The sequence below is a fragment of the Myxocyprinus asiaticus genome, chromosome 2 (genome assembly GCF_019703515.2).
Source record: "Myxocyprinus asiaticus isolate MX2 ecotype Aquarium Trade chromosome 2, UBuf_Myxa_2, whole genome shotgun sequence".
Lineage (NCBI taxonomy): Eukaryota > Metazoa > Chordata > Actinopteri > Cypriniformes > Catostomidae > Myxocyprinus > Myxocyprinus asiaticus.
In genome coordinates, this window is record NC_059345.1 from 41,687,397 (window position 1) to 41,715,021 (window position 27,625).

Sequence of the window (27,625 nt, forward strand, 5' to 3'; positions counted from 1 at the left end):
TTTAAAAGTTTGAGTTTTTACAAGTCTAGGGTTCCGTTTTTTTCATATTTGAAAGGGTTTCAATATAAATTCTAAGATCAGTGTTGCAAAATGTAACATATAAAGGCTTGTGTGTTTTCTAAACTAAGTAAAATATCACATGGTTCTAGGCATAGGGTTTGCCATGCGAACTTACTAGACCATCTCATTCTAGCGCTGAATGCTGAGGAGCCTAGCACACAGCCTCAGAAAGACTGGTCTAGGAAGGACACAGCCTAACTAGGCTGCAGCCTTACAATTGAGATGCACCCTTATTGAGACCGACACTGAGCAGAAGCGGATGTCATAAACAACAGCAGCAAAATAGTGCCCTCAATTGACAACTGTTATGAGCAACTTGGCATAAAAATGTCATTAGGCCTCAATAATTCACTGCAACTACAATACTATAGAGTGCAAAATGACTGACAGGCAGAAAGCCCGAGTCTAGTTTTGTCACAGAGACAGGTGAGATATCTCACGACACTTATGCCATTGATATTGTTCAGGGAGTAGGAACATTTTTACAAAATAGCTTACAGCATCTTTAATATTACATTTTTATTTATTTACTTCCACAAAGAGAGACAATTTTATTTTAAGCAGAAAATAGCTTTATCAGCATCTGTGCCAATAAATGCAACAATCAGCCAACAGCCTGACGCAACAGCTGGGCATACAGCTTTTCAGAACTATAAGAGGTTGAAAGAAAAACAAGATAATGAAAAAAATTGTGGGGCCTATAACCACATGCGTGCAAGGCTCAACCCCAAAATGAACCTGATTAAACCTGCTTTAACGAGCCAATTTTTCTAACAATTAAGGTATTAAAGTATCATTGCTTGTCGAGAAAGTGTCACGGTGGGAGCCATCATTTTGAGAAAAGGCTATCCATCATCTTTTTTAAATAGCTCACTCTGACAGGGCTATTTCTCCCCTAATGAATTCTGGGGTGTTTAACGGCACCTAATTAAGGCTGAGCTGGCTGAAGAGGCAGACGAGGTGAGAGGGCATCTCCCCTTGATCTGTCTCTCTTCGTCTTTTTCCTCCCTTACTCCTCCTTTCCATCCGTCCCTCAGTCCGTCTGCAGCACCAAAGTCAAATTCATTAAACAGCCCCACTTTAATTTTGGCAGTAACACGTATCTGTGGAATTGCTCAGAAGCCATGATTTTCCCCCCACCCAGATTCATATAAGCTAAAGTAATCTGCTTTAAACTAATGACCGCTATTAAAATCTGTAATAAAGTCAATGAAATGACAATTACTGTCCTTGGTTAGTCTAAGGAAGGCATAAAAACACATATTTGAGGATATTTCTCTTTCATTTCACTGTTCTACTTAGACACTATCCACTCATCCCCATCTTTTGCTGACAGTTTCAGCAACCTTTGATAACACACTTGATACAGTCAATATCAGGAGAAAGCCATTCCAAGTTTAATAGGCCCTTTATTCATTTGTATTTTTTTTTACCTTTTTCTGCTTTATTAGACAGATTACAGCGGAGAGAAGAGAAGAGAGGGAATGGGATCGGGAAAGGACCTCACAAGCTGGCAATTGAACTCGGGTCACCCATGATGCATCCGCATCACATGTCATGAGCGCAGCCCGCTAGGCTCTGACTAACAGGCCCTTTATAACTTTTTTATTCAGTCAGATGGACTTCACACACCCAGTGGCATTTGGCAAAGCCTCAAATAACAGTACAATGCTAGGGGTCACAACCTCTCTAGCACAAATAGAGACCAAGATAAGCCCTATCCTGATAATAGTTATAATGTGAAAATGATTTGTTACAATGTGCATGTTTGCTCATACAACCTTGTGTAAATTAATGATGATATGCTGCGTCAAAACATGTACTGTTCATTTAATTATTTCTCCGTTAAGGCAACACACATCTTGCAGGGAGCAGACTTCTTTGTGGTGAGGATCTGATAACTTTATTGAATACAAATATAGAAAATGGGACAAAATCATCACCAGGTGCAAGCCAGTATGAACTTCACCTGAACTCCATATGTGATAACAGAGGTGGGAGTCATACTGATGCAGCTCAGACACTGGGTTGGGCTGTGTTTGTACATTTTACTTTTTCCCCTTAAAACCACAGATAAAATATTAACTTTCTTTTAACAACTCCAGACACAACAGAACTGACCCTCAGATGTATTCATAGCATAAATGTTACACCTAGAGAAATACCAAAAGTTTAGTAAAAGTCAGATGATTTTGGCCAAAATGACTGACCTTGAAGCCAAAGAGCGGAGGTCGTGAGCAGCTTGTGACAAACTTGAGCAGTTTGCGTTTCTCCTCATCGCTGAAGCTCTCAACCACCTCCCAGAAAATTTTAATCACTGGATGATTCACTGAATAACCACCTGAGTAGTAAAGCAGTTCAAAATTTAAAAAATATTCTCTCAGAATGTAAATGTGTGAATTAAAACAACCATATTTGAATTGTCAGATAATCTCTTAGCATCTCTAAAGCCTTGTTCACACCGCCGGCGACACTGCGCAACACGATTCCATTCATTTTCAATGAGAGCAGAGCGACTTCCGGCGACACATTTAAGTGACCGTTGGTGACAGAGATCACCGTGGCGATCGGCAAGACAAAGTTGAAAAAAGTTTAACTTTATGCAAATGACGAGCTACATTCGGGTGCGACTACCAATGAGAGTGAAGACAGTGGAACTCACGTCATCCATCTCCAGACAGGGAGTGTGGGCGATGCTGGAGTCGAGAGCAGGCAAGACGAGGAATTTAAACGTTTCTGTGAGCAATTTCACTGTTTTATATCATTTGTCTGTAACCACATACATGGATATAGCCTATTAAAAATGATGCATGGAAAACAGTTTAGGCATTCCAAGTGAGTTTGATAGATTGTTCATCTTGTTCATGATATGATGCATTGAGCACTGCTACACTTTATATAGAACCATTCTCACCTGTAAAATGTTCACTTTTAGAGGCAATAGAACTCATTCCTTGAAAAAATTGGAATGATATCTTAGTTTTACTGGCAGTATAATCTGTAATCAGAACTTCCAAAGCTACTATGGCCAGATGTGCAGTCCTCCAATAACATTAAAGCAACAGCAGGAGAGCCCACCAGCAACACAGATCGCATTGTCTAGCGACACGTGTTTATTCAGCGACACGTGTGAACAGGGCTTTAGTGTTTATGGGCTGCTATCACTCTGTTTAAACGAATTACATGATAAAAATGCAGGCTGGTCAATGTAGAGATAGTTTCTGCATTTGACCTCCTCAAATGGAAGTTAATTGGGATGTTAATCAGTGTCTATGGGTTCAATCATTAAAAGATTTTAGTTCTCATCTTTTCACCTTAAAATACAAGAATAAGTTATTTAATAATAACCTCTACCTCTTGGACATTATATTTAATAAATGTTTCAGTTTTGTTCTGAAACGTATCTGTTTAAAACAAAGATGTTAACAGCTTAACCACTGTTGTTGAAAAGTTTATGAACTAGATGGCAAGTAAAGCAGGTTAAATACATTGGTCCTGCAGGAATTCAATCACTTATGTACTTATGAATTCAAAAACTCTACAGTTTCCTAGAATGATTATGTTTGTTTCTTATAATCTTATTTAAAACAGTTCTTGTAAAAAAATTTGCTCTGTGGATCTGCCGTGTAATGTAGTCATGAGTATTAAAAACTACATGTCTCTGGTGTCATACATGGTTGAAAAATGTTTGCCTTTTACATCCTGTTTGAGAGGAAAAGCTGTTTTTAACAGCACTACAAAATCAAAATAAAATAAATAAAATAAACATCCACTACTAAGTTGCCAGGACAATGTGTATAATTAATATACTAAATATTCACACTTGATCTGTGCATGCTTCGACTTTCCCTTACAACTAAATACAGAAAGGACCCTTTTCACACATCCGCTAGCCACGAAGTGGAACTCATCATAGTTGCCTAAACTTAAATGGCGGTGAATGGGGGACCACAGTTAATTTAATTTTTGCTTACCCGTATGATCCAACAGCAAAAGAAAATTAAACGATTATGCTTTCACATCTTTGCAAAAGAAGATAAAAATATACAGCGCTGGATAACAGCAGTAAGGAGGAGAAACAGACCAAATTTTCTCTCACTCCCTCAGCTGCTGTGTTAGAAGTCTCATCACAGCTATGATAACTGATTTTTTAAAACGTATTCCAGGCTAATATAATACAAAGTCAATGTTACAAATTTACACTAAATATTTTTAAAATTGGAAATATAAAAAAGTTTGCTACATTTACATTGTTAAAAAAGGCGGAAACGCGTCATGTCTGTGAAAAGGGTCCATATGTAAAAAAATAATAGCAATCTAACACCTCTGGATAGAACTAAAGACTAGTAAATAAGCCAAAATGAACCAATTAATTAATTAATAAATATTCGAATGGGCAAAAAAGATTGATGGGTGTGTTCATAGTACCTGAGTAGTTTGTGAATCTCTTCAGGTCTTCCAGACAGATAGGCACATGTGCACCAGAAATCAGTACCTGAAAGTATACATGTACATATGTCTGGTACATTTAATTAGTGACACAATGGATTGGTTTGTGTCTGAATGCATGCCCGTTCATTACCACTTTCCCACATCTCCTATGAGTCTATGTTTGTGCATGTGTGTGTTCCCAGCTGAGATGCTACCTGAATTTCCTGCTGATCAAACATGCGCAGCCACTCTAGGTTGAAAACGTTGGCCAGGCCCTGCCGAAAGGCCAAGCAGTGTGCTCGGATCTGTTTGTTCAGACGGTAATCGGCCACTAAATGGATGTAGGCTATCCTGTTGGCTGTAGTTATCGGGATGTCCTTTCCCCCTGGTTTAAGCTCAACCACCTGGAAGAAAGAACAAATAGATGGAAGTGTGACAGGCACCGTCCGTGCCAAAAGCATTCCTGTTCTCACGGAGCAGTTTTCTGGGTTGAATAATGGTTTAATTCCTCATAGAAAGTGGAAAAGTACAGCTGCTAAGGAAAGTGTTGAAGGCATTTGAGGAACACAGAGGAAATGAGTGCATATGTGCTTGACACCCTTTTCACAACAAGCTTTTACCTTGTTATTTTAAGGAGAAAGTAAATAAAAGATGAAAATACTAGACTAAACTTTTAAGAAAAAAGTAAAATAAGTAAATGATGTGAGAATATGAAGCTAACAAAACACTTCTGAAATTCAAATTGATGTATATTTCAAACAAATGTGAAGAGAATACATGATTGCCCTCCATACACCTATGGTAGTTTTCATAGGTTTGGTGGTGAGGAGTGGCACTACTAGACGTTTTGCTGGATGATTAGCTCTAATGCTATGCTAAGCAGCTTCCTTCCAGCATGTATGTTTGAGCGGGTCAACAAAGAAGTCCTTTCAAAGAGGTCTAGAAAGAGACGTGCTTTATCTCCATCAGCAAAGACTAACAACAGTTAGATCAATCATTAACAATGCCAGAGAACGAATGAGGGAGAGGGGGAGAGAGTGGGAAAGAGAGAAGAACACAAGTCAAGCAAATCAGCTCAAAGATGAGAAACAAAGTGTCTCACCTGGGCCTCCCCGAGGTCATTGTTGACCACTGTGAAGTTAAGGCCGAGGTCTTCCACATCACCTTCATAGCTCTTGAGGAAAAGCAGATTTCGATACATCTCTGGGTCTAGAGAGGCCAGATGATGGATGTCCACATCTGCACTGGTGCCTAAGAGCTTCGACAGGAAGAAACTGGCAAATGGCAATTCCACTAGCATGTTTTCATACAGCGCCTGGGGGAAAGGGCGTCAGAAAGAGAGAGTGAGATTTCACCAAGGATGACCCCCAGGAGTATCAAATATGGTGTAATGTGCAGCCAGCCACCATGAGCTAAACAGATGGCAAAATCAATGTGACAATATATTCATCTTGTGGGTTAATCCATCTCAAATACTGACACTTTATATTTAAGCAGCTCAAACTTCAAGAACATCAGTTGAATCCTTAAGTTGTCATTCCATTAAGAAGCAAAAGGATGGTGAGTCATAAAAGCTAAAGTACTGCAATAGTCCTAAAAAGACTATATCCGAGGACATTAAAATATACAGGCCTTGAATAAATGATTGCACTAAAATCCCCCAACCACATAAGCTAAATGGATTATAAATTTCCCAAATCTCCATAATGCATGAACCTAAAACACACACACAGGCGGTTAATCAGAGCATTTTCTAAACACAGGTTAATTGTGCAACTTCAAACATGGAACATTTTTTATGCAAAACAATTCACTTATCATCACTCTTCACATGAGCCCTGTTGTGGGAACATATGTGCTGTGCCCTCTTGAAACCTATCAATAACGTTGCTCCGGGGAAGAGGCCGCAATAAGGATATGGAGGCACGACGCACAACTATTTTTCAAACCTTCAAGTTATTTATGTGTTTTTATTGTCAGAATTTGTGCCAAAATGACTCGGGATATAAAGGATTAATGAATTGCTGGGCCTTTTAATATAAGTGAGTGCAGTGGCAACGCAATTAATGCAAATTGTGGCACCATCAGGAGAGTAAATGCCAACAACTTAGCAGCTGCCTTCTGTTTCTGCCAAATAAATGTGTTAATTTACAGCATTAAGAATCAATAAAAAATTTAACAGGTTTCAAACACACTTGTCATCAATCAGGAGTTCTGACCTTCTCTTTCCTCTCTGTTGCCCTTTGGAAAGGCACAGTTAAGCACTGCTTGTTGAACTGCAGAACAGTAATGTTTCATTAAATAATGTGTGTGACTGAGAAAGTCAGTCTGTATTTGAGGGCAAGTGTGGACTGTGAAAAATATTCACCAGTGTAATTCTAAACAAGGGCGAGGAGATGACTGTTTTACTTAAAAACAATCAATCATATTAGCCAAAAGATTTTATACATGAAAAAAAAATAACAAAAAAACAAGGGCAGTGGGATGTGTAGAAGTTTGTAAATAATGGCCGTCCCATTTTTGTAGAAATCTGTGGAGCTTTCTGGAGAATTCTGCAAGCACAGATTTCGTGTGGGCCTGCTAACTAGATCTGTCAGTGGCAAACTCTTAAATCTGATGACATGAAAGGAAAATCGACCCAGAAATAAAATTTTTGTCATCTTTTATGTCAAAAAAGACATAATGAATGTGAAAAGCTCAAACATTCAGCCGAACATCTCCATTTGTAGGGCTGGGTATTGCCTGGCACCTCACGATACGATACGTATTGCAATACACCTCATGATATCATTATTTGATTTGATTACAAATCAATTCCAATTCCAATTAATTAGGGTATATTTCAGTTATATACTGATGTCTCATGAAGAGCATGTAGCTTGAAACATTTTTGTTTTTGTCTCTTGATTTCATTATATTGATTTGGAAGTAACAGTGTGCCAACTTTGTTGTGCATTTACATTATTTGAATACACAGGAACAACACGAAGGTGAGTAAATGATCACATCATTTTCTTTTTTGGGTGAACTATTCCTTTAATATGGTGTCTGTGTGTATCTGTGGTGGAGCCGGCTCTCAGTAGCATTGATGCAATCCTAATCTATATGTCGTCTTTATAACAGCACTAAACAAATATCAATATTCCACTCAGTCTGTCACTCTTTCACATATTTATGGAGAGAAAAGGAGGGTTAATTGAAAGTCAAATTCAAATCAATCTCCTCACCATAATTGCTTTGCCCATTACTAAGGAGTGGGGGCAATTGAATGGAATAAGATCAGGAAAATAAGGGGTGAGGCTAGTCATTCTTCAGAGTAGCTCAGTTATGTCTGTTCCTTCATACAAAGTGTGTGTATGTGTGTGTTCATTATAGCTCTGTAATAAGTGGCCTGAATTACCTCTTCACAAGTTGTGTTGATGCCCGTGACTGTAAAACAGATCAAAACTCTATTACCGGCGACACAGCACCGGTTATTTATGGTGCAAGCTGATTTAGCGTCCATGGCCAAATGCGATGGCTACACAAACAGAGATGGGGAATCATGGGCTAATGGAGTAGACTAATTGAGCAGCAAGCTTCTTGGCATGAGGTAATTCATCTACCCTTCCCCCAGTCAATGTGCTTTGCGATAAACAATCCTGGGCCGGCGCATTAATGAAACTTAAAAAACATTAGTGGCTAATAAATACCAGCTAGCGGGGACACAAGAGATGGCCAAATAGCATCAATACATTGTGACTCAGGGAGTAACCATAATAGGAAAACACTAGGTGTAATCAAGAGTCTTGTTTACCTTGTGGCCAGACAATAAGAAAAAGAGTTAGTAACAATGATTTTATTGTAAAACATTTTCTGCTTATTATGAACCATTTAAATGGCCTAAAAAATTAGCATGCACCTTTACTGCAGCCAACTGAACATCTCAATATATGTGATATAAACGGAATGCGTTCTATCCCCCTCCCAATGAACACCTACATACTGCTACTTTTTGTGGCTACTTGAGACATACCATGTTCATTAACTATGTGTTGATCAATTTTTAATCAACACAAACACTTTAGGTTAAAATTCATATAAATGTAAGAGGGAAAGTGTATGTTTTAGGTGCCGTTATCCTGTCACCATTCAAGTTTCAGCATTCAACATTTTTCACCATGTAGTCTAATGAATACTAGTATACTGCTACTTTATGTGGCTACTTGACACATGTTCATTAAATACGTGTTGATACATTTTTTTATTTACCTATATACTGCTACTTTTTGTGGCTACTTGACACATACCATGTTCATTAACAATGTGTTGATCAATTTTTAATCAACACAAAGACTAGGTTAAAGTTCATATGAATGTTAGGAAAGTGTATATTTTAGGTGCCATTATCCTGTCACCGTTCAAGTTTTTTCACCATGTAGTCTTTCAATTAACATGGTCATAAAACCATCAGCATTATAATTCTAATTAGCAAAATGCTGTAAAAATTGTTTTAGATGGAGTATGACTCATTGCAGGACATGTCAACCTCTTAGAAGTATTTGATGTCAACTACAGATATACTCTGACAATGTCTACTTTTGTATTATAATTGCTGATTGTGCCATAGCATTGTATAGTACGTCTATACATAAAAACACATGATCCTCTCAAATTGCAAAACTTGGAACCTGAACATTCTTGCAGCAAATTTATATTTTCTAAATTATATAATGACACTATTGGACAAAGCAATGTAATTGTGAGAAAACTATTCAATTTACAAGTGACCATACATTTCTAATATTGTGCATGAGGTTTCTTAGAGATTATCTCCAAAATGATCTTACATAATATCAGACAAGGAAAAAATCATTTGGATCAAAAGGTCACAAATAAACTTTAAACTCCAGTGACCTCGTAAATAAAATGCATAAGATCTATAATGGTAATTAAGCCACTCAGCCTGAGACCACTGATTGAACCTGAACTTTGAACTTCAGCATTTATCCAGATGACCTTGTTTGTGTTTGAGTGTGTATGTGACTGAAAGACAGATGAAGACAACAAAGAGGGCAAGAGCAACAGAGAATCCAATGAAGAGCCACTGCAAGAGTGCAAAATTTTAACTTGCTGTATATGGTCTCCATTGAAAAGATAAATACATTTTTAGTAAATTATAGTGAATAGCCACACCAGTCAAGGTGTGGATATGCAATACATTATGTGGCCTTCTGGAAATCTGCCCTACCTTTCCCAATATCCGGCCGAGGAAGTAGTAGTGGCGGGTGAAGGATTCTCCCACAAGCATCTCTGCTGTGGGGTTCGGATAGAGAAGCCCTTCATTAGTTGTCTTAAAGAAGCCTTGGTTTGGGTTAAAACCCGATTTCAACAACTCATTCAAAAACTCTCTGAATATTCCTCCACCATCAATGCCAGCTTCATCTAGCCCATGAGCATTGAGCAGATGAACCCTGATTCTCTTCTTTAGATCAGGCTCTGAAATAAACAGAGAGAGGCCATTTGAGACATGCAAAGCTCTATCAAGACTATTTAACAAGTCTTTAAATTGGTCTGGAGTGAACTGAGGAGTATTGAAAATAATACATGTATTTTTATTTTGTTTCTCAAAATAAAAACTTGTTTATGAATGCATGTGGCAAAACTAGATAATCAAATAAACATGTTCTGGTTACTTTATTCCACAATGAAATGAAATGCTTGCCAACTAAATGCACCTTTATTTAAACAAAGAGAGAGGTGAAACCAAAACTGGCATGTGTTACAAGAACGCAGACGAATTATATTCCCCTAAATATATAACCTTGAAAGCTCACACTGACCTGAGCTACATTCAAATCAAAAAGGTCATCTTTCAGGAAAATTAATTACTGATAATAAATCTCAACAACAACAGCTTCGTAGACACAGACGTCTATCATTGTAACCACTGCTTTTAATCATACACTTCACTGTGGCAGCCCATCACAGTTCTTACCTAAATAACTCCAGCACACAGAACATAAACCCCACCAGAAATTGATCTAAGGTGTTTTTATGTATCCTTTTTTAATTATTATGTCTGAGAAAATATTTCCAAAACAACCAGACACATTTGATTACCTGCTGTCACCCTGCATTGGCTTTAAATCATAAAACATTTGCCAAACATTATAGTTTTAAACTGAAAAAGGTTTATACTTTAGAGTTGAGCAAAAATGAACACAAAAAACGACAGGTTTGTTTTCCATGTCACATTAAAAAAAATGTCTGGTGCAAAACAAATAATAATAATTTTATTACACTACAATTTCTTACAATCAACAAGACAACTGGCCCTAAATCACAATGGGTCTTGTTGAGAGCTGTTAGGAATTATTTTGTCCAAGCAAGCTAAATGCTTTTTCTTTATCCCACACCAAAAGATGTTGGTGGCCATCATAAATAATACTTTTGATTTACAATTGTATTGTCATTAATTTATACTTGGTACTAAGGAAACACAGTGAACAATCAATTTACCATCAAAAACAATTTATAATCCAATACGTTGTTATACTAAAATTGTAGGGACACCAAGAAGGATTGTTTAAATGTTGGTATGCTAAATATTCTTTTACTAAATAATTATTTATATAATAATTAAGAGTAATGAGGGGTTTGAGGGGTACGTTTTCCCTTGATTACCATTCTCAGGGGACAATTTTTCATATGCATCTTCATAGATGTAGTTCCGTCGAATGGTGAGGTTAACTCCATCCAAAAAAGGACCCTCTCCTTGCACCTCCCGCTTATCAGCATAGATCAATTTCTGGAAAATCTAAAAGACATTATGAGACAATGTTTTGCTGAGAAACTTCACATACTGGTATATACCCAAATGCTTGCATAGAGCATGTGTTCATTTAGTTTCTTGATGGTGTTTAGAGGGATAGTTCACCCAAAAATGAAAATTCTCTCATCATTTACTCACCTTCATACCATCCCAAATGTGTATGACTTTTTCTTCTTCAGCTGAACACAAACGAAGATTTTCAGAAGAATATCTCAGCTCTGTTGCTCCTCACAATGCAAGTGAATGGTGATCAGACCTTTGAAGCTCCAGAAATCATCATATAAAGGCCACATAAAAGTAATCCATAGGACTCCAGTGGTTTAATCTATGTCTTCAGAAGTAATATGATAGGTGTGGGTGAGAAACAGATCAATATTTAAGTCCTTTTTTCACTTTTAAAATTTGAAATAATGTGAAAGTGGAGATTTATAGTAAAAAGGACTTAAATATTGATCTGTTTCTCACCCACACCTATCATATTGCTTCTGACGATATGGATTTAACCTCTGGAGTCGTATGGATTACATTTATGTGGCCTTTATGTGATTTTTGGAGTTTGGTCTGATCATCATTCACTTGCATTGAAAGGGCCAACAGAGCTGAGATATTCTTCTGAAAATCATCATTTGTTTTCAGCAGAAGAAAGTAAGTCACATCTGGGATGGCATGAGGGTGAGTAAATGATGAGAATTTTCAGTTTAGGGTGAACTAGCCCTTTAAAATCTGAAACAAAAAAACAAAAAGGTTTGGGAAAATATAATAAATGTACTTTTCTACCTTCTTTTCAATACACGGATGAAAACTTTAAAAACAAGTGTTGCATGACAGTCCAAAGACAGTGAAACAAACTCTATTCTATATCAATGACGGCTGTCTTACCTTCACTCTCTCCTCAAAGGGCACAACAAAGGGCAATTCAGTGAGGATAGCCAAGTGTCTCTCCTCTGATACTGACAGTGGTGGAGGCTGTAGTCCAACTAAGGGGGGAAAAAACAAAATGAAGCAAATCTCTGTTAGCCTTTATTTTCCATACAATGTCTTTCACAAAATTTCTTTACAAAAAAAAAAAAAAAACATCCAGATAAAAAAAAAAAAAAAAAAAAAAAAAACACTACTTTTATCTCTAAAGCTATCTTCATTAAATATATCCAAATATGTTGGAGTCATGGCCTAGCAGTTTGTGCACATGTTCGTATTAGGAACACCTCTACACCTACTTATTCATGTGATTATCTAATCAGCCAAACATGTCGCAGCAGTGCAATGCATAAAAACATGCAGATACGAGTCAGGAGCTTCAGTTAATGATCACATCAATCATCAGAATGGGGAAAAATGCGATCTCAGTGATTTCGACCGTGGCATAATTGTTGGTGCCAGACGGGCTGGTTTGAATATTTCTGTAACTGCTGATCTCCTGGGATTTTCACGCACAACATTCTCGGTGTTTACACTGTTTACTCAGAATGGTGCCAAAAACAAAAAAACATCCAGTGAGCAGCAGTTCTGTGGACAGAAACTCCTTGTTTATGAGAGAGGTTAACAGAGAATGGCCAGACTGTTGAGTTGACAGGAAGGCTACGGTAACTCAGATAACCACTCTGTACAATTGTAGTGAGCAGAATAGCATCTCAATGCACAACATGTCGAACCTTGAGGCGGATGGGCTACAACAGCAAAAGACCACGTCATGCACTTTATTTGGACCATAGTGTTCCTAATATAGTGCTCAGTGAGTGTACATATTAAACTGCAGCTCTCATATGTGGGCAATGCGAGTTTAAAATCTGGCTTGTGTCATTTCACAATTCTGCTCACCCCTCCTATCAAAGGCCACAAAAAAAAAAAATCTACAAATATTATGAAAATATATTCACCTAACCCAATGTGTTTTTTTTACCGTAAGGGGTCTTCCCATTAGTTTATTAATCATTCATCTTCATTAGAGGTAGACCGATGTGTCGGTTTTATCAATTAATCAGTGCCGATAGTTGCTTTTTGCAACTATTGTTATCGGCAAAAATCTATGGCGATAGTTACCAATAGTTTTTCATCATTTCAAAATAAGAGTCCCTGTTGTGTTTCAGGCTTGTTTATACTTAAAGTCCTGTGCTATGCACCAAATTTTCTGGTTATGTTTGGGATTTTGGTTGAACAATAAACTGCATCTGGGATATTATTCATTTAGGACTCTTTGTCTGTGCCCATCATAGTAAGGAAAGAACAAGACATTTTTTTGACACTTCAAATCAATTTTAAAAACTATTGGCCGAATAATCGGTTATCAGCCTTTCCCCACCATCTTAGATATCGGTATCGGCAAAATCCACTATCGTTCTACCTCTAATCTTCATCCATCCTGTTGACAGTCAATCTCTAACACTCACTATTCATCATCTAGACAAATATACTACTAGTCAACCCTCAAAAATGCTTCCCCACCTTAACATGGTTTACATTAGCATTCCTAAGCAATGCCCTTTACAACAGAATTGACTAAATGGAAATAAAATATATATCTCATTTATACAAAGACAATGACTGTGGGTCTAAATGTGTCTGTTGTAAAAGATCTAATTTATTTGCTTCTGTAAACCTGCGCTACCTTAAATATGGTCTACTTCTAGCCTTGCTGAATGCGGTATTTACAGACCATCCCATTAAAGGTCGCTCAATTCAGTCTACATCTTTCCTACCACACAATTTTAATTAACTCAACAGCGATTTTCCAATCCACCTGTCTTCTCTCTCCATTACGGAGACATTTGTTTTGTATTAAAACTCTGTCCTACAAACGTTTCGAACACAGGAAAAAAAACTGCCGAAGCAGCAGATGAGGAGTGTCATTCATCTGATACGTTGCTAGAATGGTGGACTCAATTAGTCAGTCCTCTCTCTCTCTCCACCAACCCGCCATCAAAGGGACATCTTGGTGGAGAAATATGGCGTAGCATGGTCAATACAAGAGCCATTCGTCACTACCTCGAAAGTCCATTTAGGGAAATGAAAAAGGTCCAGACAAACAGGCAGCCAGATGTGTCCTGCCTTTGGCTAATTGAATTTTTAAGCACATATGCTCAAGGGTGGCATGGACAATATCAGATGCATGATTGCTACTTAACTTTAACACCCTCTGGATTGTTGTGTCGTGATTTGTAATGAAATGGCCACATGAAAGTTAAGCTATGTTTTTTTATTTCGTTGTTTTCATACATTTTGTTTGTTTTCATTCCATAACACTGGAGGCTTCTAGGCACTTAGAACAAATTGACACTTCATAAATACGCATTCAGATTCACATGTGGTTGTTCTTCAAATCAAATCTTACCATCTAATGTGGACTGAAGCGGTCCAATACGTCCCATTCTCCTTGCTCTCCACACATGTCTTGCGGAGGGCACATAGAGCTGAGTCACCTACAACACACAAACACACAAAACAGTTTTGCATGTACATCACATTTCAATTCATAATAAATTGCATTTATTCTTTAAAAAGCGAACACTTTCCATTCAATAACAGAACATAACACTAATCAAGGACTCTGCAATTGCCTTTATCTAGTTTAATCAAGTATTTACTGTTAATAAAAACACTGCTGTCCTTAGATTCTTGACTTTAACAGTCTGTTCCATCCCTTTGTTGTAAAACAAGTAATTTTATAACAGGTATTAAACACACATTTTTATTCTTAATTTACCTTGTCAGCCCTGATGTTGACCTCATCAGAGAGCCAGTGACCCGATGGACAGAAAGGTCTTCGAATATCTCGTGCTTTCAACATTTTCACAAGGTTGGTAATCACCTTTTATAACACACATCCAAAACATAATGTTCAGCACATTTTAAGAACAGTAGTGGTACCCTTGTTAAAACAACTAACAAAAATGTATCACCAATACGTTTTCAGCTGGAAACTAGGGCTGAAACGATTAGTCAACATTATCAACAACGTCAGCAATAAAAAACTGTCGACAAAAAGTTTTGTTGTCGAATAGTCATTTGATCTCATTTAACGTAACATGAGATCACATTAAACTCTAATGATGGAGCACGAGAATTCGCTGAGATCCTGAGAGCGGCCCATTCTTTCACAAATGTTTGTAGAAGCAGTCTGCATGCCTAGGTGCTTCATTTTATACACCTGTGGCCATGGAAGTGATTGGAACACCTGAATTCAATTATTTGGATGGGTGAGCGAATACTTTTGGCAATATAGTGTATATATATATGCACTGTATATATAGAATGTACAGTATTGTACTGTATTGACATTCAGGTTGTCGGTTGATAGTCAGTTGTTAAGAGAGAACATAATATAATAATAATAATATAATTTATGACAGTCCGGTGTGAGATATAAGAGTAAGGGTAATAAAGTGCAGTGCTGATGTATTTTGATCGTGGGAGATCAAGAGTTCAAAAGTCTGATTGCTTGGGGGAAGAAGCTATCATGGAGTCGGCTGGTGTGGGTCCTGATGCTGCGATACCGCCTACCTGATGGTAGCAGTGAGAACAGCCCATGGCTCGGGTGGCTGGAGTCTCTGATGATCCTCCAAGCTTTTTTCACACACCGCCTTGTATATATTTCCTGGAGGGAGGGAAGCTCACCTCCGATGATGTGTCTGGCAGTTTGCACCACCCTTTGCAGTGCTTTGTGGTTGTGGGCGGTGCTATTGCCGTACCAGGCGGAGATACAGCCAGTCAGGATGCTCTCCACAGTGCAGGTGTAGAACTGTGTGAGGATGTGGCGGTTCATTCCAAACTTCCTCAGCCGTCTCAGGAAGAAGAGGCGCTGATGAGCCTTCTTCACAACGACTTCAGTGTGGACAGACCATGTGAGTTCCTCAGTGATGTGGACACCCAGGAACTTGAAGCTGCTGACTCTCTCCACTGGTGCTCCATTGATGGTGATGGGACTGTGTTCTCTGTCTTTTCTTCTGAAGTCCACCACAAGCTCCTTTGTCTTACTGACGTTGAGGGAGAGGTTGTGCTCCTGACACCAGTGTGTCAGGGTGTGCACCTCCTCTCTGTAGGCTGTTTCATCATTGTCAGTGATCAGACCTACCACCGTTGTGTCATCAGCAAACTTAATGATGGCATTGGAGCTATGTGTTGCCACACAGTCATGTGTGTACAAGGAATACAGTAGTGGGCTGAGAACACAGCCCTGCGGGGCTCCAGTGTTGAGGGTTAGTGATGAGGAGATGTTTCTGCCTATTCTAACCACCTGGCGTCTGCTTGACAGGAAGTCCAGGATCCAGCTGCACAGCGAGCTGTTTAAGCCCAGAGCCCGGAGTTTCTCATCTAGCTTGGAGGGCACTATGGTGTTGAATGCTGAGCTGTAGTCTATAAACAGCATTCTCACATAAGTGTTCTTTTTTTCCAGGTGGGAGAGAGCAGTGTGTATTGTAGATGCAATGGCATCATCAGTGGAGCGGTTGTTGCGGTAAGCAAACTGCAGCGGGTCAAGATTGAGTGGCAATACAGAGCAGATGTAATCTCTGATTAGTCTCTCAAAACATTTGCTGATGATGGGGGTCAGAGCAACAGGACGCCAGTCATTTAAACAAGTTATTTTTGATTGTTTTGGTACAGGCACAATGGTGGATGTTTTAAAGCATGTGGGGACTACAGACAAAGAGAGGGAAAGGTTGAAAATGTCCATAAAAACACCAGCCAGCTGGTTCGCGCACGCTCTGATGACGCGGCCCGGAATGCCGTCTGGGCCCGCGGCTTTGCGGATATTCACCCGTCGGAAGGATCGGGTTACATCCGCTACAGAGACGGAGAGTGAACTAACCTCTGTAGATTGCGGGTGGTATAGCTGCCCATTCGTCTTGGCAAAATGCCTCCAGGTCATGCAAAGTCTTTGGTCGTCTTGCATGAACCGCACGTTTGAGATCTCCACAGAGTGGCTCGATGATATTAAGGTCAGGAGACTGTGATGGCCACTCCAGAACCTTCACCTTTTTCTGCTTTAACCACTGGAGGGTCAACTTGGCCTTGTGCTTAGGGTCATTGTCATGCTGGAAAGTCCAAGAGCGCAGCTTTCGTGCAGAAGAATGCAAATTGTCTGCCAGTATTTTCTGATAACATGCTGCATTCATCTTGCCATCAATTGTCACAAGATTCCCCGTGCCTTTAGAGCTCACCCCCACCCCCAAAACATCAGTGAGCCACCACCATGCTTCACAGTGGGGATGGTATTATTTTTACTATAGGCCTTGTTGACCCCTCTCCAAACATAGTGCTTATGGTTGTGACCATAAAGCTCTATTTTGGTCTCATCACTCCAAATTACAGTGTGCCAGAAGCTGTGAGGCATGTCAAGGTGTTGTCGGGCATATTGTAACCAGGCTTTTTTGTGGCATTGGTGCAGTAAAGGCTTCTTTCTGGCAACTCGACCATGCAGCTCATTTTTGTTCAAATATCGTCGTATTGTGCTCCTTGAAACAACCACACTGTTTTTTCCAGAGCAGCCTGTATTTTTCCTGAGGTTACCTGTGGGTTTTTCTTTGTATCCCGAACAATTCTTCTGGCAGTTGTGGCTGAAAGCTTTCTTGGTCTACCTGACCTTGACTTGGTATCAAGAGATCCCCGAATTTTCCACTTCTTAATAAGTGATTGAACAGTACTGACTGGCATTTTCAAGGCTTTGGATATCTTTTTATATCCTTTTCCATCTTTATAAAGTTCCATTACCTTGTTACGCAGGTCTTTTGACAGTTCTTTTCTGCTCCCCATGGCTCAGTGTCTAGCCTGCTCAGTGCATCCACATGAGAGGTAACAAACTCATTGATTATTTCTACACAGACACTAATTGCAATTTAAAAAGCCACAGGTGTGGGAAATTAACCTTTAATTGCCATTTAAACCTGTGTGTGTCACCTTGTGTGTCAGTAACAAGGCCAAACATTCAAGGGTATGTAAACTTTTGATCAGGGCAATTTGGGTGATTTCTGTTATCATTATGATTTAAAAAGGAGCCAAACAACTATGTGATAATAAATGGCTACATATGATCACTATCCTTAAATAAAAGAATTTTTTTTTGCATGATCAGTCATATTTTCAAATCAATGCCAAAATTTCACAATATCTGCCAGGGTATGCAAACTTTTGAGCACAACTCTATAGTTAAGATACATTCTCTTAAAGCAAGTCTAAATGTCTTATATGTTGCTTCTCAAGTACATGTATCTTGTTTTAAAACTCAGGTATTAAAATTATCTCAGAGTTTTCCAGTTGCAATTAGGACTCGAGGGGTCGTTCATGTGCAACTTCCGAGTGGGAGACTCGTATTTATTCATATTTATATAGCACATGAAGGAAGCATTAGTGTGGACGTGGCCTAAGTGAACATTTCTAAATCTTTTTAAAGCTTGCAGATTCTTATGAAATACCAATATACTTCCGGAGAAGTTCTTCTTTGTTCAGCGGCAAAAATAAATTCTAAACAGCCGAGCAACGTTATACTGTTTGCGAATTCAGACACCCACCAGACTGCTGTGGGAGGCATTTAGAAGTAAATTTAAATATGAGGACGCTCAATAAAACCTGAACTAATGTGACATTAAAATGTGTTATCAATTAATAGATATTAATTAGAATTAATAGAATCCACACCGGATCAGTAAAACATGCTTTTTTAAACACTTGATGATGATTTAAAGTAATATATATGCAGTAGAACATTTTTTATTTGTCTAGTTTACATTCTGAATTCATGGAGCTATTGAGCTAACACGCTATATACAGCCATAATATGTGCCGATTACACTCTGTTATTGTAATATATGATGACACTAATACTACTGCAAATATGTGTGTATAAAAGAGTGTTAATGGCCAAAATTCAGACTTTCAGAAAAGAATGATGTTAAGAGAGGCATATCTTACTTTGGCATTCACTGCAGATGGCACATGAATGAATGGGCACTTGAGAGTATTTGAGTAGTACTTGATTCCTTTTGTAGACTAATAAAAAAAATAAATAAAAAAAATACAAAAATATAGCTGCAAGCAGCAATAAATGCGGTTAAAGCTATTAAGGTCCTTTAAGTACATATGCAATTGATATTAAGTATTAATAAGACAGTCCTTTAGCACGTAAAACAATGATAAAGTGCCTTAATTGTCAGAACCATCAGGCTAGGAAGCACAGAGATATTGCATTTTTTACATTCCTAACTGTTATAGTGCCACCAAGAGGCAGAGATTTTTTGTTAGTGTCCTCAGAATGGCCACATACATAAGTGTCCAAAATTTGGTGATGATATCTCATTCTGTATAAGAGTTATAACCATTTTAGTTAAAGTGGCCATGCCCACTATGTACGTTTTCGTGTACCTTTGAGACGATGAATCGAAAGTTCAAATAATTTTTAATATTGGGACTCCAGAGAATCTTTCTGCACTGGTTTGGTTCCGATCGGTCGAATGGCCTAGGACTAGTTCAAAAAAGGGTTAGAGTTAACCCTAGGACTAGTTCAAAAAAGGGTTAGAGTTCACCCTAGGACTAGTTCATTTTTCAAAAGGGCTGAGCAAAAATTTTAGAGGGGGCAAAATGATGTCATGATGAAGGGAATCACAGGGAAAAAGAAGAATTTTGTTTCTAGCATGTACGGTTCAAGAGTTAGGGTCCAAAAAGTATTTTTAATTTCTTCACTATAGCGCCACCTATGGGCAGAACGGGCTGATTCTGTGTTTGGCTAGCCAGCCAGAGTACTACCATTCCCCATAGATTCAAGTCTCTAGGCCTTATGGTTTGGTCTGCAAAATCAGTTTTAGGGCAAAAGAATAATAATAAAAAAATATAGCTGCAAGCAGCAATTAAGGAGCCAAGCACATCAAACATTATTAGGCACAACAATAGCAAAAAAAAAAAAATAAGTAAAGCAATCTGGTCATGATTTTAAATGGTTGAAAAACCATGAATATTATTTAATGAATATTAAAGGACTGATAAGTTCGATCGATCATGGCATATTTGGTATCCACGTTCTCGGCATGACCCACGGAATCTACCAAGACTGATCTCAATAGCACAAAGTAATCAAAAGTTATTAGCATTTTATGAAAATTTGGTTTAACTTTTGACCAGAAGGTGGCGCTGTCCCAAAACTTTGAGTACCTTCAGTTGTGCCAATGACACACAACGAGTTTCATAATGATATGTCAATGCGTTTGAAAAATAAAGCATTTTACAACAAAATTCAAAATGGGCAATGTCCAAAATGGCTGACATGTGAAAACTGCACAGAATCTAACAAGACCAGATTTGTGATGTTAGATGAAACTATTCAGAAGTTATACGCATAAATATGCATTTTCATATCTCGTGACCATTAGGTGGCACTGTGCCGAAACTGTGCAGGTACCCTCAGGTCATGGTTGTCATTTGGGGAGAAATAGCCTCACGTCAAATTTGCCGTGTTCTACGTCGAATTTGTTCACGTGTTATTCGAGAACCGTTTGACTAATCAGCTTGAATTCCATAACTTTTTGTCAGCCTGGTCTGAAGTTGATCTGATTCAATTTTCGTGCAAATCGGACGAACGGAAAATTCAAAATGGCGGAACAATTTTCAAGATGGAAAATGACGACATAGGGAAAATGAAGACAATCGATTTGTCTCAAGCCAAGGAATCAGATGAAAGAAGAATTTTGATTCTAACACTTACGGTTCAAAAGTTATTAGCATAAACATGTGAAATTTTGGGCAGTTGGTGGCACAAGAGGGTTTGGCGCTAGAGACACAAAATTTGCTCCAGTTAATGTTCAGACTGTCCTCTATCTGTGTGCCAAATTTCACAACTTTCCCGCATACGGTTCTATGGGTTGCCATAGACTCAGTGGCGGAAGAAGAACAACAACAACAACACTAACGATTACGACAGGTGCCTATGCACTTTCAGTGCTTGGCCCCTAATAATCCTAACAAAAACAATAGGGTTTCTAGCCCTTCGGGCTTAAATCCCAAAAAATTGGTCTTGGAAAATGTATCTACACGAACATAGGTCACACCTACTGATGACATGGACCAATGGCAGTAAGAAGGTGTTTAGCAGCCAGTTAGAAGTTTTCCTAAAACTTCGCCCAGGTGAGCTGCTACGAACTAACGAAACTAATGCAAAAACACCTTTTTTTTGGCCAGATTTTGTTCTAAATAAAACCGTTCGTTGTTCGGCCTTAAAGCCTTAAGACCCTCTGTATCCATAATATGTCACAAAAAGGTTTAACTAGTAGTCGCTTAGAAGAAACATGCACTGAACAATGATGAGATGGCATGAACATGGCAAAATTTTATGGACTAAGCCTAGGCTAGATTCTTCTAATGCAGTGGTTCCCAAACTTTTTACAGTAGCATACCCCTCCAAACATTCAACATCCTTTCACGTACCCCCTCTCTAACACATAGATAACATTCACACAAGGTATTTTGGAAATATGTATATTTAACACAATTATCTTTGTAAAACAACTCTCTTATATTAAACAAGTTATATTTGTACATGTTTTGTACATGTTATATTAATCATATACATATTGAATAAATGGCTTACTGATTGAGATGGGTATGCTAGATATGATATAACTGCATAACTTGAAAACTCCCCCCCATTGCGTCACGGTACGCAATAATAGCGTTCAGTTCTGTGCCTGGAATTGCGCATCATTGCAGGTACAGCATTGCCGGCCGACTTTGAGCATTGCGGGTAAGTATCTGTGCAATTGCGCGGTCAGCTTAAGGTGCTTTTTTATGTCACATTTGACACTGTTAGCAAAGTTGTGCTCATTTGCTGAGAAAACATCATCCAACAATGTAAAAGCAGGTCTAACGTGCAAGCAAATGCAAGTGAAAATTACTGCATGTGAATGTGGAAAATTATTTGGCTGCACCGGATGTCTGACACCTGTCATCAAAGCTTTCGAGTCAAAACTCCCTATGCATCTAACCTTAAATACAAATTACATTTTAAACTGTGAGTAAAAAATAAAAAAACAGACAAATTAAATCGTGGACAACTGACATGTGCGAGTCTGGTAAAACAGTGAAGTATCAATTTTACTTGCTATCACTAAGCTACGTCACCTAGCAGTGTACTGGGCTGGCGAAAAAAGATACTTGTGTGACGCACAACGCATGAGTAGATGCATTTTATTTTACCACAAAAGATAGGGTTATTTAATTTAATATTTATCTGACCTTTATGATACATTAAGTATCATTACTAAGATACATTATTTTGGTGTTTCTACACTAGAGGGCACACAAAATTATTTTTGCCAGTGAGAAACACATAAACTGGGTTTGAATGTTATTTTAGACTGTGATGAAATTAAAAGAACGATAAATCTCAGAATTGTATTCGTGTACCCCCATTGTCACCTCACGTACCCCAGTTTGGGAAACACTGTTCTAATGGATATAAAAAAAATTAAATAAAAGAAAACGACCAATTGGGGATTTTATTTCATTGTCTTCAAGCATTGGGCAATTAATCTCTACATCCTAGATTCATCCAAATTTACTTCTAGACTTCTTTCTCCTAGAGTGTCAAACAAACCTCTGGCCATTTCTAGAGAATACCTATCAATCTCTCACCAAGGCACGCTAACACCAGAGAGTCCATAATAATGGCAAGAGCAAAACTCTGTTGCTGTGGCTATGTGGGACAGGGGGTCAGAATGCTCTTCTTGTCTAAGTGGAATGAATAAGCATTGCTTAATTAGCACATCGGGTTAAGTGCAGACCTTAATGGGTCTCTCCAAAACTCTTGTGGTGACATCCCTCTCCAAACACGGCCAAGAAGAAAGTTCCATTAGCAATATTAATACAAGCTTAGTTGATCATTTTCATTCAATTAACTTCTTTCAATTAAATAGATAGCTCGACAATAGGAGTGATAAAACATCCGGAGGGACGGCCCATGGCTGGAGGCAAACATTAGTGTGTGAGGGGTCAACATCGTTAGAGCTGACTGTAAATTGCACATTCAATTTGGGAAATGCATTTCTCCTGCTCTTACTTCTTTAATGGGTCTTTTAGCTGACAGGAGGCATTTGCCGCCCTCTTTTGTGGAATTCTATCAGAGCCTTTTGTATGCTGTACTAACTCATCTAGGAGAACCCAAACACCGAACCTTCACTTAACAAGGTGTTTCACTCAGAACAAGTCATTTGCAGAAATAACTTTTAAAATAATTACTCAAACATTACGTGCCATTTGTCACTCTCAGCTTTCCCCTTCAGGAGTAAATTTTAAATGTGAAACTGAAAACTTTACTCTTCAGGTGAAAACTGACCTTTAGGTTTGCAAAAGAGCATTTTAAAACTGTGCGGCCCCCAGGTTTTTTAGCAAAGATTCAGATTTTCTTAATGAGGACCTTGCTTTAAGGAGAGCATTTAGACCAATGTCCCTTTAAAGCAAAGTCAGGTCACTCTGCGGCCATAATTGTTTCACCTAATGGGGAAATTATATTCTATTGATACAAGTACAGCTTCTATCTGCTTGAATGGGGAAAGACTGAAATCTCCATAAGGGACGGTATAATCAAGATAACGATAAACTATCATATTTCAAACCAGCAGTAAAATCTGACAATGGTTTTATAAATGGTGCTTCTTCAGCGCAAAAAAAAAAAAAATAACTTTTAACTGTAAAGAGGGACTTTCCTTCTACTGCCTTAATCACACTGAGATTTCTCCCATGCATATGTATACAAGTGAAATTTCTGAATAAGACTACAACACAAATTACTGGAAAAACAGAGGATTTCTGCACAGTGTACAATGTTATATATTGTTTTACATTAATTTTATATTGGGTGCATCATTAAGACATTCATTATTATATTATATATAAATGTTGACTGACATTGTTGCAAAGCAGATCAGCTTAAGAAAAGCTGTTGATACATGGAGGGACAAGAATAGGTCAATGAGGTAAATGTCAAAAGGATAGTAAGTAATAGTGTCAATTCAGAGCAAAGAGATCTGGTTTAACCACAAACAAATAATGAGAAAACACTGTATGTTGACATGTGGATGGAAACAAAGACACTAGGATCGAAGTGAAATGAGGAAGACAACGATGGAGGAAGAGAGAGAGTGGGGATAGCTGACTAATAACCTAATGTCATTATTCAGCTCACTTAGTCTTGGCAAACAACCTATTAATTTCCAGAGTGAGTGGCCTTCCTGCTTGGCAGATCAGCACTGATGGCCCTAACAGATGCTGAGACTATTCGCCTCATTAATTGTCAACACATCTAATTAGGTCATCAAAGACGTTGTTAGTACTGCTAATACAGCATCCTGGCTAAAAGTAATGCTTATCATCCACTAAGGACATCAGCCCTAATGAATAGGGAATAAAGGGTAGTGACACTTTTCTCAGTCCTAGTAATGTTTAATCCCTTTCAATTACAGCACCTAACACAAGTGAATTTTGCACTCATTTCACCTGGCACTAAGAGGGTCTGAGATGCAGATGGATAGTGAATCACCTTAAAAAGCTGGACCCATCGTTTCTGTTGAGCTTGAATGCGCTGCTGTACTTGGCTGTTGGTTTTCACGCCAACACTGCGGAATGCTGCTACATACTCCTCTTTGTGCTCTGTCTTAGTCTCAGGATACGCCAGCTTAATGATGCCCAGACAGGCATCCCGCAAACATCGAGACAAGGTCACCAACTCTACCAGAGAGAAGGGCATCATCGACAACTGGCACTGACCTGCCCAAACAAACAATGAAAAATTAGTAGTAATGAATATACAGTACATATTTTTATAGGTTCAAAGCAAAATGTTTAAGGAGTGCAGGAAAATAAATAAGGCCAAAATAAAGAAAAGGGGACAGAATTCAATGCAGTGTGAGGTGTGCATCAGTATATCAGAGATGAAATAATGTTTCATCTAGAGCTGTCAAAGTTAACGCATGTGAACTTTTTTAATTGCGATCAATCGCACTCGTTTTTCATAGTTAATCACAATTAATAGCAGATTTTGAAAGTGCTGAAATTTGACTCTAAATATACTTCTTTTCCTGTTAAAATGCATTTATTTCCTTCTTAGGAAAGAAAATAAAAGAATACGTAACAATATAATGCTTTATTAAAATTTTCCAAACAAAGCCTTCCACAGTTTAAAGATAGAAATGCAGATAAAATAGCACCAATTCAAGTAACATTAAACATTTCAAAGTGGGAGTTTGACAAATTGAAAGAACTAGTTCCCACATAGGTTGCATATTCATTGCAAGGGGCATTACATCTCTTAAACTTTCATTCTCCACAATATTAATCAGCCAGCAAACTGTGGCTATCTGCTTTACTACAGCAATCGTGAAGCCACGTTCATGATTTGCGTCAGGATGTCAGCGCAAACATCAAGCGCGGCTTTGAACTCCACATGAAAAGCGCTTGCAGACAAAACCATCTCATTCTGTTTTTTGGAGATAGTTAAGACTTGCCGTGCTTCTGTGGTGATTAAAATGTGCCTTACTTAGGCTGAAAAATACTTGATTTCTGTCACAAGTTCCATCTAGGCTTGTTTTGTTAAACAAACAGCATTAAGAGGCCCTTTCCTCATCTAATTATAATCGATTGACAACCCTAGTTTCATTCAATACTTCCAATCTATTTTCTGTATTTATGCAGAATGAGTAAACAGAATAAATGTTTACCATCTGCTGAGCTGCCAAAGAACTCGCTGTCATGCACAGAGATAAGTGAATGACTGAAGAGTGAACTAAAGAGATAGAAAAGAGGGATAATCCTGTTCGAGTCTTCCAGAGACATTGGAGAACCTCGAGACATCACCTGCAACAGGAGAACCATAGACCTACAAAAAGAGTGTGTGAATAAAGAGAGAAAAAAAATATGCTTTAATATTATATTCGAAAATATGATCAATCGAATCACATTCAGGTACAATTTCAAACAACAAAAAGGACAATGTAGAAAACTCACCCTGTGATCATTTTAGTCTTCATGGATGTGATTAAGTGCCACAGGTGTCTAAGAAAGCGAGCATTAAAGGCTAAACTGTACAAAAGCCTGAAAAAGATGAAAAAGACAAAAAAGACTGCGTAAAGGTTTCTAGCTGAAGTACAACAACTGAAAGATTCAAGTCTCTAAAAATACAAAAGCTATACTTACTAAACATGATTCACAAATACTTTCACTCACAGTTACTTCAGGAATTATTCATCTCTCTAAATGTTCAAATTACCACGTCTCCTGCCCATAAACCCTTAACTTCCCAAATTTCCAGCACTCATATAAAATAAAAAGAAAAAAAGACCCAGTGAACTGGAATTTCTAGCCCACCTCTCATCTCGTCTTTGTGTTTGTGACCACAGGAAAGATTAAATGAGCCATTAAGCTTTATTTAGGTGAGGCACCTTCCATTAGTAAACTAGCAGTCTGCTCCAGGGTCGTAAACAGACCAGTGGTTCCTGTGGGGGCTCCATTTAAGTTAATGACAGGCAGAGAGACAATGTTGCACAACCACAACTGCCTGACCATAGAAGCAGTGTTGCAATCACAAATTAGATACTACGTTTAGGTCACCCAAGTCATTAAGCCTAACAGCCATGACACCAGGGTGTGAGAAATCGCTCTGCTAGTTACTGCATGCTTGTTTTTTGTAAGAGTGAAAGAAGAAATTGGAAGTAATTGGGAGAGAAAAAAAAGATTAGGATTGGGGTTAAGATAAGAATGTGTACATCCACCATAAATCGCACAATAAAGCTCATTTGGTTACACGTTTGAGATCATTTCCCCCTATGTGCAGTATTAATGTCAAGCAGCACTTATCCAGTAAAATAACACACATAAAAAATAGCAGAATTTGCACTGATAACTGGAATGCAACACTACAAAAGTAGGATACACCAACAAAAAGACAACACTCTGATTTTTCTGAGAAGCTGGTCCAAAAATTAAATGTAAATCTGTAATTGTAAATAAATAAATGTGTAAATAAATGAACAAATAAATTATTTCAAAAGAAGTACTAGCAACTAAACATCGATAAAAAGGATAATGCAAAGGTAATTACTTTTTAATTTTTAGAAAATCAAATAATCTCATATTAACAAGAAATTTTTTCATCTTTTTTATGTGTTCTTCATTTTATCTTTGTGTTCTCTGCATACTACTCTTAATTTCATTTTTTTTTTGTGTCTTTAAATAGTAAAACATCAGGCAAAACATACATTGTTAATGAGACCTTTCCATGGACAAGTCTAAGCACGCTATTTACACTAACACAACTTTGATACTATAATGACCTTGTATAGTCTGAAATAC

At 38.1% G+C, this 27,625-nt stretch overlaps 1 protein-coding gene across 1 annotated transcript in view; it reads right to left on the reverse strand.

The window, feature by feature from the left end:
• The window catches only part of LOC127451633 (ubiquitin-protein ligase E3C-like), a 44,870-nt gene that overhangs the window by 3,748 nt on the left and 13,497 nt on the right, over window positions 1–27,625 (reverse strand). Inside the window, exons 12-23 of the mRNA XM_051716472.1 lie at window positions 26,282–26,368; window positions 25,996–26,153; window positions 24,819–25,045; window positions 15,006–15,110; window positions 14,634–14,721; window positions 12,185–12,282; window positions 11,158–11,290; window positions 9,722–9,969; window positions 5,594–5,806; window positions 4,707–4,895; window positions 4,489–4,555; window positions 2,271–2,401 (exon numbers count right to left, since the gene is read on the reverse strand). Coding sequence (XP_051572432.1) covers window positions 2,271–2,401; window positions 4,489–4,555; window positions 4,707–4,895; window positions 5,594–5,806; window positions 9,722–9,969; window positions 11,158–11,290; window positions 12,185–12,282; window positions 14,634–14,721; window positions 15,006–15,110; window positions 24,819–25,045; window positions 25,996–26,153; window positions 26,282–26,368 — 1,744 coding nt within the window. The remainder of the gene's footprint in view (window positions 1–2,270; window positions 2,402–4,488; window positions 4,556–4,706; window positions 4,896–5,593; window positions 5,807–9,721; window positions 9,970–11,157; window positions 11,291–12,184; window positions 12,283–14,633; window positions 14,722–15,005; window positions 15,111–24,818; window positions 25,046–25,995; window positions 26,154–26,281; window positions 26,369–27,625) is intronic.